This window comes from Rissa tridactyla, chromosome 8 (assembly GCF_028500815.1).
Source record: "Rissa tridactyla isolate bRisTri1 chromosome 8, bRisTri1.patW.cur.20221130, whole genome shotgun sequence".
In the NCBI taxonomy this organism is placed as follows: Eukaryota; Metazoa; Chordata; class Aves; order Charadriiformes; family Laridae; genus Rissa; species Rissa tridactyla.
In genome coordinates, this window is record NC_071473.1 from 42336456 (window position 1) to 42349021 (window position 12566).

Sequence of the window (12566 nt, forward strand, 5' to 3'; positions counted from 1 at the left end):
ACTTTTTTACATGCATTTACATTTGCATACAAAAGACTCTGATGGTCTTTTGGTTCATCTACAGACATTCCTAATAACTTTGCATATTCCAATAAGAACCTTAAAAGAAAAAAAAATGTATAAAAGAAAGAAAAATGCATATTAGAAGAGATGCAGATTACTGTTACTTATCTCAATGGAATTGGTTTTGAGCAAACAGTCTTTCATTCTGTATTGTTTTTAAATACATATTAAATACATATTAATACATATTAATTTAATATTAATTAAATATTACATATTTAATACATATTTAATACATATTAAATACATATTTTCTAACTGTTCTGAATATTTCCCTGAAATCTTTTGGTTTTGCTATGGTGTCCTAACTCTAATAAATATAGGCACCATAAATTAACTGGGATTTATTTTAATTTGGGTAGAAGTTGCTGGTTTACTTTTTTGCAGTGATGATGGTGGACTTGTGGCCTTTCTTTTTCTTTTTTTCCCTCCTTTTTTTTTTTTTTTTTTTTTTTTTTTTAAATTTGGCTTAAGTCTCTTCTTTCTTCACGAGTGCAGCATTTCCAGATGGATATATTTCTGGCTTGCAGTAATGTAGAAAGACATAGGTGAGCTCAGTTGCCAAAAAGATCCCCATTATCAGTGTAAAACAGAAGCAATTTGGAAGAAAAAGGAGATCATGAACTATATTCAAAATGAACATACAGGATTCTGTTCTACTGTTAAAAGTCAGGTCTCTTAGCGACAGTCACTGTCTTGAGAAAAATACTGTGCATCAGCATGGCGGAGAAGAGATTCAGTGTAGCAAGAAAATTATAGGAAAGGTTTACTTTTGAGTTCTTCACAGTGGAAGTACCAGGTGCTGTTCCCCTGTAAAGACAAAAGATTTTGCCTGGATATTACCAGTCAGCTTGACTGAAAAATTGTTTCAGTAAAAATGAGTTATTCTCAAGCGAAGACTCTCTATTCCCAACAGAGCAAATTTACTTTTGAGTTACGGTTACTTCATTTTGTGAGTAGTCTAATTATTCTAGAATACAACTACTTACTATTCCAGAATGAAGCGTCTGCGCAGGGAGCTACTACAGGGAATTTTATTCAATATACAGTTATTTTGTGCCAGGCAGTTTTTCTCAGAAAACCTTTTGAGATTTGCATGGAAGGTGAATCCCTGTTTTATATTAAGAGAATGTAGCTTATCACCACACCATTTAATTGTGTCATTTAACCTTGATTTTTCTGTACATTTGCAGTATAGTCCTTTATATAGGTTCAAAATCACAATTAAATAATCAGTAAGGCCTTTAGAAATTTAACACTAAAGTGGAAGCCTCTTTCCCTCACTTCCTTTAATAAACTTACTAAATAATACAGATTCTTTAATTTTCATGGATTCGTAAAAAGAAATTGAAATTATATGTGTAGGCTACATTAGAAAACTTTTATTATTATTGTGTAGTTGTTTTCCGTAGATGAACATTCCTGCGAGTATAGATTCTGAAAACTGCCCTACGTCAATAAAGACTTGTCGTCTTTGAAAACAGCTGACATCTACCCAGTGCAGCTGCCACAATTAAATAGCCATCTTGAAACAAGCATCTGAATTAGAATGAGAGCTTCTGTCTTTTCATGACATAGAGGTCCTCAACCTTTGTTCAAGAAAATTGGATGAGAAAACGCAGAAATGGTGTGTTTCTTTTAAAAAGAGAGAACCGGTTGTTATAAATCTCTGGCAAAGCTGTGTGCACTAGCCTGGAGGGAGACAAACTTTTTCATAATTTAGGAAAAATAGCAATCTGTTTTCTTAAGCTGTTAAGAGACAGCATGAAGTAAAGGGATGAAGGAGTTGGATAACTCTGAGACTTGCAACTCTTCCAGTCGTGAAATGATGCTTCTCGTCACTTTTTATCCTTACAGGTAAAGGTGAGAAGTTAATGCTGTTAAGATTGACTGTCTTCAAATAAAAAATACATATAATGGAAGCTTGGTACTGTCTTGATTTATGGATCTTTTAAAGATCTGTATTGATGATAGTTTTTTGTTTTAATGCAAATAATAAAGTGTAAATAATACAAAATAAAATGTAAGTTAGCTGTATGCACTGTTTTGTGCTATGTTTTTAAAAATAATTTCCCAGTATATTTCTTAGTTAGAATATATTGCCAGCATTTTCTCAAAGGTAATTAATCATACATAGTGATTTATGGAATATATGCCTTACTAGTTGTTATATTCCTAAAGTAAAGAATGTTTCTCATTTATTTTTAACCACAAACAGGATGAAGAGAGTATTCCAATAACATATCGAGAGTTACCTGAATACAAAGAACTGTTAGAGTTTAAAAAACTGAAGAAACAGAAACTCCAGCAGATGCATGCAGAAAGTGGATTTGTGCAGCATGTGGGATTCAAGGTGAGTTTAAGAGATATTCTGCTGTTACTCAGTGGATTGTAGAAGTTTTCAAAGATAACACGGTTTGGATTTCCTAAAAAGGCTTTGTTTAATATAGCAAGTTTGGTTCCTTAATTCTTGTTCACTCTGTCTGCTTTCTCTCATTTTCTTTAATAAAAACAATGTAAGTAATTAAATCTTTCTGGTATTTCAGGTTTCACTGAATACAGATATTATATGAAAATTAGGAAGTGTACTGTCTTTTTCTCATTTGTATTTTGAAAATACAGCTCTAGAGCCAGATTAAATCATTACAGAATTCCATTTGCCACTACACTCTGTTTTGACCATGATTCATTGATGATGATTCTCTGATTATGAATTTGGAATCATTTTGCCTCCACCAAAGAGGCCAAAGAAGGGACAAAGATTTTTAATGAGAACAGAAATAAATTAATACTTTTGTTGCTTTGTAGCACCTTCCTAATCCTATCAAGTAATAACTTGCAGAAGTTGAAGCAAGGACACGAACCAATTGTTATGTGAAATTAAGAAAATAAACATTAAATAATGTATTGTCCCAGTATCAATTATTAATAGGCAGCAAGAAAGAAAGGGCATTCTCTAAATTATATTGTCTGGTTTGCGAGGGATTTTCTGTGTAACTGGTTGCTATGTTGGAACAGTTTCTTCACCTTGCTTAGTATTATGCAGCTAGATTTATTTACTAATGCCCATTTATATACCAACGCAAAGATATTCAGTTTAAAGTTCAGTTCAAAATGACTGGAAAATTAAGACAAACTCGTTAGTTGACATTGATGGACTTAATCATGGTGTTAGACCACCAGGGCACTTTTTATTTTTGCCCCCCTCCCAGCCACCCTCCTCCCCTTTTTTAAAAAAAGCATGGTGTGTTTGGTTTGAGGTTTTTGGGTTTGGGTTTTTTGTTTTTGTTTTGTTTTAAGTTAGTGTTTTCTTCCCCCAAATTCAAAACTTTTGACCAGACCTCTAGGGAACAAACTAGTTGTTTTTTCTGCATAAAATTACTCTGAAAAGCAAATTGGCATTATGCAGTGTCAGGCATTCAAAGTTTGAAAGTTTCTTTGCAATCTGAATGTGATTTTTATTATGCATTATAGTAAGCTATGAAGTTACATAATTATATACTATTTTCCCTCGGGGGTGCTGCCTCGCTCAGTGCACGGGCTGGACGGAGCCCGCCTAATAAGCAATCATTCAGAACACTTCTGGTTCTGCATGGCCTTCAGCCTCATTTACTACACATTATTCACACTCTGCTTTGAATATTGAATTATTGAATCCCTCGTGGGCTTTTTATGGCTTTCATTGCTATAATATCAGAGCACTTTGCAAATACTTTTTTTCCTTAAGAAATGAAAGGCATGGTATTATTTTTGTTTCACAGGGGAAAGAGAGGGAAGCTGGAGCACAGAAATTAAGGTCAAGGGCTTCCACTATCTTGGTTCTCAAATTGTGATAACTGGAACCAATTTTTTTTTTTTTTTTTTTATGTATTTAGCATTGTACTGAACTTGGTATTTTCAGAGAACATCCCTGAGTATGCTTGGTCCCTCCTCGTTATCAGCCCTCAAACTCTGAAAGCCCTCTGTGGAAGGAAGGGATACAGCTGTGACAAATCTGTAAGGTGTAAAGTGTTTGTAACCCTGAGTGGATTAGTGGTGTCCGGGGACAAGCTGCTCTGTGAGTGGGTTTCACAGATGCTGTGAGAGAACTTCAGGTTCCAAAGGAGGATGAGCTAGGGGAGCACAGGCTTTTCCCCCACATTTCTTTTCCCTTTTCAGTCCTGTCTCTGCAGCACTCTTCAAAGTTAAGATTTTTTGAAACCACCTCCTTGCCTCCACGTTGCATATTTTCTTTTTTTATCAAATATCTTTCCATTTCTGCCCCTCCTTTTTACCATTGTGAATTTGTCATCTGGTCTGGATGTTTCGTTTGTACTTTTTTACGTCCTCTTCGTGCCACACTCTTCTTGCAGCTAGCTGCTGTTGTGTTGTTCCTGGTTCTTTCCAGGGGATTAGTTCTTGCCTTCTTGCTCAGCTTTAGTTTTAGACTCGTGTTCCCTTCCCTGAATACGCTGTCCCGCTTCCTTCCCAGCCACCTGGCTTTTCGTCCCAGCTCACCTATAATGTGAGTGTGAATCGGTCTGAGCTGTCGTGTCCTGATCTGCAGCCCATCAACAGCCTCCCAACGGCCTTTACTGGTCTAGTCTCAGCGCTTTCTTCTGCCATGGAAAGAGAATCTCTAGGTAGACATTTCACACGGTTGGACTTAAGCTATAGATGGAAACATCACGTTCGTGTATTGTGTCGCAGCAGTTCTTGCAGCCATGGGAGGATAAGCAGTGACAGGACTAGGTCTGCTTTTGTTGAGGAGGAGAATAATGTCAGTATGGAGCATCTGGGGAGTGGGAAGCAAAGCAAGACAAAGATTAATCAATCCTGAGGGCTCTGGAGGGCCTCTCTGCAGTATGACGACTTCTTTATCCACGAATACATCATGGTCTGTGATGAGAAGAATTCAGCTGTGTGGGCTAGTAATAGACCTCTGCGTGTTGGTGTATGCCGCTACGAAGGTTACTGATCACAGCTGCTGGTTTTTCAATGCTCTTTCATCTGCTTCACAGTGTGATAACTGCGGAATTGAACCTATCCAGGGTGTTCGGTGGCACTGCCAAGACTGCCCTCAAGAAATGTCCTTGGATTTCTGTGATTCTTGTTCTGACTGGTGAGCAGCATACACTTCTACTTGATATTTGTAATTAGCTAGAATATCTCTGTGTGGCTAAATCGCTGCGTACGTGGGAAGTCTTTGCTCCAGCATAGAACAGATCTCCTGGGTTGGGTGAAGTGGAAGATACTTCAGGATATATTTGTGGGAGATACATTTTGTAAGCGTGTTCTGGATGTATACTTTTTTTTTTTCTTAATACAGTGGACAGATAGGTTTGGTACTGTTAAATAGTGGGGGAAATTGTGAATTAATTGTATCAAATGTGGTATGAATCTGTTAATATGATCGCTGTTTCTGAAAGTTAAAGATAAGGAAAATATTTGACTTTTAAACTGTTATCTTTTTCTTTCCCTTGCAGTCTGCATGAAACAGAGATTCATAAGGAAGATCATCAGTTAGAACCTATTTACAGAGCAGAGACATTTTTAGACAGAGACTACTGCATGTCCCAGGGCACCAGTTACAATTATCTTGACCCAAACTACTTTCCAGCAAATAGATGACATGGGAAGCAGATCTACCATCTTGGGCTTACTATCCTCTTTGAAAAATAACAATGGCACCATTGTTAATTCTGTGCACATTTTGGAAAGACTCTGCTTTCCCTGAAATGTCGCTCACAGCATGACAGCTTCCTGGGTGTACTTGTCAAACTACAGCTTTGAGCTGTCATGGTTCTAGATCACTGAACAGCAGCTGAACATTCCTAGTGTGCGGAAGGTTTCACTGGGAGACTTTTCTTTCACCACATTAGTCATTTTTAGGTGGTGAAGCTAAACACAAAAGAAAAACATACAAAAGGGTGAGCCAGAAATGAGAGCACACATTAAAGATAGAGTAAATTCCAAAGGCTTTGAGGAACTTGGTTATAATGAGATCCAGAGGAGATGAAGTATTTATATAAAAACAGTTTAGTAGCTTGCAGTTTTGTTGTGAAATAGTTTTCAGCACAGTAACTGACTTCTTTAGGCAAGGTTTTAACCAATGACAGTGTTTGCTTCTAGGATGTACTCTAAAAAATACTCACTGTCTCAGCGATGGTTGGTTACAGGCCTTTATTAAATCGGAGCTGCTTAATCACATTGACTCTCAATTTTTTTTAATTTTTTTTTTTTTTTTTTTTTTTTTAACCACGATGAACTCTATTTACCAACAGTGAAGCACTACAGGGGGCAACTGTGGCATTGCTTCCTTAACCAGCTCATGGTGTGTGAATGTTATAAAATTGTCACTCAGATATATTTTTTAAATGTAATGTTATATAAGATGATCATGTGATGTGTACAAAATATGGTGAAAAGTGCCAGTGGTAGTAACTGTGTAAAGTCTCTAATACTCAACATTAACTCCTTTAAAATAAAATACACAGCCTTCTGCCTCTGTATTTGGAGTTGTTAGTGCAACTCATCAAAGAAAACTGCCTAATATAAATCATATATATGGTAATAATTTTTCCTCTTTTGTAGTCTGCACAAGATCCATGAAAGATTGTATTTTTATTACTATTTAAACAGTGATTAAATTTAGCCTGAGCAGTGAGCAAGGGTTCACATGCATTCTTTTATACTGCTGGATTTTGTTGTGCATCATTTAAAACATTTTGTATGTTTCTTCTTATCTGTGTATACAGTATGTTCTTAATAATGTTCAATTGTCAGGAGAACTGTGAGAAATAAACTATGTGGATACAGTCTGTTTATATATAGAATGCTTGCTGTGACTTCCTTTCCGTGTAGTTCTGACTTTTTAATCCAGATGGAAAACATTAAAAGGACATTTTAATACGGCATACAAATATTCCCTATGCAGACCTGCAAGATGCCCAGCGCCTTCTCTGCCGTTAATTCACTGGGAACCGATGGTGCTCTGCGCCTTCCAAAATACGCTGCGCCTTTAGCATTTCAGTTTTCTCATATCTTCCTCACAGACTCCTCCTCTTCAGACCGCAGAAAATTCAGATTTTAGTAGCCTTGGTACACTGTATACCATTGTCTGAGAAGCTTTGTAATTACTGTGAGATATTTTAGTTAATATATTTTCTATTGAAATGTATAGCTTGTGATTCAGAAACACTTGATTATTTTATAACTGTAATAGACTGCCAGTTGCTTTGAAACTTGAATACTCAAGAGTAATTAGCTAGAAAAGAAACCTATTTGACTTAAAAAGATGGCAATAAGAAGGATAATTGGCTGGCTGCACCTAACAACTTTAATTATAAACTGATCAGTATTAAGTTTTGCAATAAATTCGGGTGTAGTTATTTTGTGCTTCAGAAAAAAGGAATTTTAAGCGTTTCATCTATTTAGAAGGTAATGCAGTACAGTTACTAAAACACTGAGCAAGTATCATATGTAGACATATCTCACATATCTAGTATACTTAGATAAATTTAATAAACCTTAAAAAAATACAAAAATTCACATGATGTATTTTAGTTTTTAATTGGAAAAGATACTGCTGTGAGAGGCTCTCTAGTACGATAAAAATTGTGCTTTCCACATCATTGCTGCTGTTTACAGGAAGGCAGAGTTGGGGAAGGTGTATTATCAGGGAGAGAATCTGCGGTAATCTTTGTTTTCTGTTGATAGCCTGAAAAAATTACTAGAAGGAAATAACGAGAGAACATTAGTGAAAACATGATGTAAGTGCAACTATTCAGTCATCAATTTAGGATAGGCTTGGGAAGAACAAAAAGCCCTGGTATAATTTGAACGAGATCGGAAGCAGAAGCAGAATTTCAAGTCTGAATCACCCAAGAATGAAGTGTCTTGGATAAGTCCTCTTTTTATTGAATATGTATAAATATTTATATTTCCATATGCATGCATATACAGCTATTTCTCTTGCATACATTATGAACATATGCCAATAGATACCTAATGCACATACACCCAATCAAGCATGGGAATTTTGTTTTGTTCCACAGAAAAGACCAGAAGAAGCAGAAAGAAAAATTAAACTCAAAAACTGTATGTTAAATAATTTTTGTAATTTAATTTAAAAAAAAAAAAGCATCTGATTATTGCCTTTGTTCCCATCCCGCACAAATATGATGCTCCACACGTTTTAACTTATGTTGTAATTAGATGTAATAAAAAAATACTCCAGAAAACCTACCCAGGTGAATTTGCAACTTCATGGTAACTCCAGAATATTTTGCCTTTTTATTTTAAATACTGCAGCAGGCAGCTGCTAGTGCTTCAAGGCTCAGGTTAGAAAAACCTGCCTTCTCAAGCCGATGCATTAGGAAAGTCTCTCGCTTAAAGCCGTTGTACTGCAGACGTTACCGGGCACTAAATGGCACCGGTCTGGAGCTGGAGAAGCACTTCCTAGAGCGTCAGAGGTAAAATGTAGGCTATGAAGGGACCCAGGAAAGAAGGAACATCCAGGATGTGAAGGATGAGAACGTATCTAAACCAGTCCCTTAAAAAATAATCGAGTTAGCATTTACAGGGCGAATGCCGAGGAAGAAAAAAGAAACGGAAGGATCCGCCCTGAGTGGAAAAAGGACACACTCTGTAAGCGTGCTGATCTGAGCTATATTTTCAAGTCATGTACTGTGCTTTAAAAAGGATTAAACCCACCAATGCTGTAACAGAAATCATTACTCCTCATTTTTTACATGTTTTATTTGTATTATGTCTTCATTACAAGAAAGGTAACTTTAAAAATACAAATCTGCCGCATAAAGTACAACTTTGACAGTAAGAGCAATCATGCAACCCACTTCGACTGTGAATTCATCCAGTAGTTCCAACAAAAGGATGCAATTACTTTACAGGAATGTCAAACAAGCTTTTATTTAGCTATCAGAATACCAAAAAACTCCACAATATTTTGGTTAACCTAATGGAAATATGGTATGATTTTTACAGACTGTTTTGCAGACATTACAGATATAAATGGCTTACTAAAGATGCAAGCAATAGGAATCAAATAATCCCTGACATTTTCCTTCCCCTCCCCCCCTTCCCCCCCAAAAAAAAAAGTTTTGGCAATGCCCGTACAAGACAACAGATGATGATCTGAATTTTGCATTTGAAATACTTCCAAAGTATGATTTAAAGACATCTTCATACATTCTGGCTCATAGTCAACTTTAAATGTAGACTTTGATTAGTACAGTAAAACCGCTGTTAATATGCATAATTACTGGATTGCACATTTAACTATACAAGACAATCATTATTTTCACCTCAGCTCACAAAAGTGGGAAGCCGTCATTCATAATGCCCTACGATTCCCAGCAGAAGACAAGGCTGTCCCAGAAATGGCGTCTGCTCCACCGTACGGGATTGACAGACTTCCACAATATTCACCCCTATCTTCAAGTCATTTTTCTGGCTGTAACGGTGTCCTGGGGACACGTGAAAAGTTTATTTTAACTTCTAGCTCGAGTAATTCCGGCTGTCTTAGAGCCGTGTGTAACCCAGGAACAAGCTAAGTGATACCACAGAAATTCATACTGTTAATTAAAAGAAAATAATAACCAATGGGAAACTTGTGTGCAGTATTCTTAATATGCCAAATGGCGAATGATGTGGCTGAAGAGCTCGCTGCTGGCCAGGCACTGTCTGACTTCCAATGGAATGTATGAGGTGATGGAATGCAAACCAGAGCTGCTGTTCCTCATGCTGCTTTGAACGACCAAGAACACAATATACAGTTCTTAGTGCAGAGTTAGCGTACAGACCGCTTCCTACCGAGTGTATTGTCAGAACAGAGAAAACAGATTTCATCTAAAATAACATACCACATGCACAAATTCCAGCCGCCTCTCAAGAAAGCAGTATTGCTTTGAGCAGCGCTGTCACCGTGACTGTCAAGTGCACGTGAGGTGAGGCTGTAACACGCCGTTATGGCGTTTCTGTTGAAAAAGAAATTGCTGCCTCTTCCTTTTTCAGAAAAGAGTCAATTGTCTTGCAGATTTCCAGAAAAACATCCTCCTGCGTTCCTTCTGCATCAACCTGTGAAGTGGGCAAAGAACATCAGTTTTGATTGTTACAAAGAATTACTCCAGAATCTAAACGCTGACACAAAAAACTCGTCCAATATAAAATAAAAGTTGTTCTGTTTCATGTTACAATGCTGCTAACGTAGAGGAGCAGCTTCCATAAACCGAATTATTCACCGTGTTTACACAGATTCATGTGAGAAGATTCTGGAGGCTCCATTGTCTGGAGCAAAGTGCATGAATCAAATGAGGGAGCTGAAGCTCCTTCTCCTAAGTATTCAGGTTTTAAAGCACAATTACACCTTTAATACGCAGAACAGTTTCCAAAGATTTTTTAAAACTATTTTAATACCTTCCAAAAGAAACCTAATAGAATAACTTTGATATCATACTGTTAATGAGATGAACAGCACTGACTTGTTAATTTGTTTCATGTCATCTAAAGTGTCAGAGTACGTAACGCTGGGACTGACCCAAAAGCTTCCCAATGCCCGTAACTTCGTGAGGTCGTGTGTTTCTGTGCAGTTGTACGTGCAAGCCTGCTGAATTAATTACGTCTGGGTTTATGACAACCTTTGGGCCACGTATGTTTTATAGTGGCACTGTTTTTGTTGTACAAGAACTCACTTTTCATTGAAGAAATTCTTTTAACATGCAAAAGATCTGTTCTGGCCGGAGGTCCAGCCTCTTTCCGTGACTGGACTTCAACAAAAACAAGAGCAGTTTATTCTATGCTGAGCCAGAGTGCGCTGCGTTTTAGCAGAGTGGGACGATGTTTGTAGCCAAGAACACTCCTTCGTGTTCCCCAGAAAACGGAACGTAGCACCGAGTTTTTCAGAGTGGTGAATTTCACGTCCACCCCATGCAGTGAGCGTCACGCAGGTCATTACTTGAGGAAGGAGAGTGAGCTGCCTTTTGCCTTCCCGGCAGTGCCAGAAGCACTTTCATGCTGGCCGTGGGCATCTGATTCACTTCCTCTCAAACGCCCGCTGAGAGCATTGCCTGATTCTCAAATGCCTGATTCTCTACTCAGAAGCAAGCTTCCCCCCTCTTCTCCATGCTTAGTCTTTCGTGCCTGCATGCCATGGGGTGTGCACGTGTTTAACACATTTTACTTTGCTAAAGCCCGTTTTTCTGCATCTTCATCTCCAAGTTGCTGACTAGGATGCCAGACAATTGTAATATCTGAAGGGGACGTTCCCGACCATCATACTTTCTGCCACCGATTTGTTCTGCAGGAGAATAAAAGGAATTTCAGACTCCAAAAAATGTATTTTTGAAATAGGCCGTGAAATTCTTCTCAGACACGCGTTGGCTTGCAGCCAGCTCCAGTACAGTCTGACTGCACCGAGTGTACGTTTAAGTCCCTTGGTGCCGAGTCTCGCGTGGGAGTCAGCAGCTGCTCCTTGCAGGGATGCAGCAAGGGATCACATTCACACTCCACAGCTTGGTTTTGCTCCTGGTGGCATCCACAGACGCTGCAGCGTTTGGTCCCTTGTTGCATCCTGTGGAAGCGCTGGCACACCAGCCAGCCGACCTCCACACACAGCAGTTCCAGCACTGGAAATGACCAGCCTGGTCAACCTCTAGGGAGCCGTGCCTGACTGGGCTCAGTCCCTCGGACTCGCTGCAGGGGTGTCTTACGGTCTGAGCTGAACTACCCTCTCCCCTCCTGGCAAGCTCTGAGAAGGACGGATCTCTTGCTTCCCTTGCTCTCTGTCACGATGGTGTTTTTGCTGACATTGCTGCCGTATGGAATGCTGGGGAACGCACACGCTGGAATAGTCTGTGAAGCAGCAGGTGGTGCCTTAGAAAGGCCAGTTCTCGAACAAGGGCTGCACGCCTGTCAGCAGCTTTCTGTGCCACGAGGGTTTAGGAGGGCGTTACTTACTGGTAGCAAAGAGAAAAGGGGAATGGTGAACCATTCTGGAGCAAATGCTTGCCTTCTCCAGTTAGAATAGAACCGGCAACTCCCATCTCAGCTGCTATAAAGCAGCTTGTTTTGTCCGTCTCAACCGCCGAGACACCTATTTTCATAGAGCTATCCCACAGGAAATACACTTCACAGAAGGTGAAGGCCACAGCCATTTCAAAGCTCTCTTGTCTTAATATGTATTTTTATTATCTCTTTAGTCCATAAATACATCTGCAGTGGATAACCAATCTAAACTAATCAGCACAGCTGATTGCCATTGGCTTTTCAGCAACTTCTTCTACAAGTGGGACTGACGCTCAGGTCTAGACCAAGGCAGTTGTGATGACGAATTAGGTTTGTGAGCGTGGAAACTGCCACCCTTTATGGCTGGCTGGAACGCTGCCTTCCTAACGGTCACAGTAAAATATGGATGAGCATGACTAATGACAGCCCCAGTGCTTCCCATGCTGGCCTCCTAAATAACAAAGGTCCAATTCATAAAACTAACTTAAAGTTGTGACACA

At 38.7% G+C, this 12566-nt stretch overlaps 2 protein-coding genes across 4 annotated transcripts in view; one reads left to right on the plus strand and one right to left on the minus strand.

Annotated features, from left to right (window-relative positions):
* ZZZ3 (zinc finger ZZ-type containing 3) overlaps positions 1-8224 on the plus strand; it is a 62173-nt gene extending 53949 nt beyond the window's left edge. For 2 of the 3 annotated variants that reach the window (XM_054211516.1, XM_054211517.1), the window contains exons 11-13: positions 2282-2416; positions 5064-5164; positions 5529-8224. In XM_054211516.1, the coding sequence (XP_054067491.1) occupies positions 2282-2416; positions 5064-5164; positions 5529-5673 (381 nt within the window). In that variant the 3' untranslated portion in view covers positions 5674-8224. Of the gene's footprint in view, positions 1-1462; positions 1921-2281; positions 2417-5063; positions 5165-5528 lie in introns of those variants that run through there. The other variant, XR_008468015.1, reaches the window with a different exon arrangement.
* Positions 8225-9223: 999 nt separating this feature from the next.
* The window catches only part of AK5 (adenylate kinase 5), a 94362-nt gene continuing 91019 nt past the window's right edge, over positions 9224-12566 (minus strand). Inside the window, exon 14 of the mRNA XM_054212201.1 lies at positions 9224-10140. Within this exon, the coding sequence (XP_054068176.1) occupies positions 10030-10140 (111 nt within the window). The 3' untranslated portion in view covers positions 9224-10029. The remainder of the gene's footprint in view (positions 10141-12566) is intronic.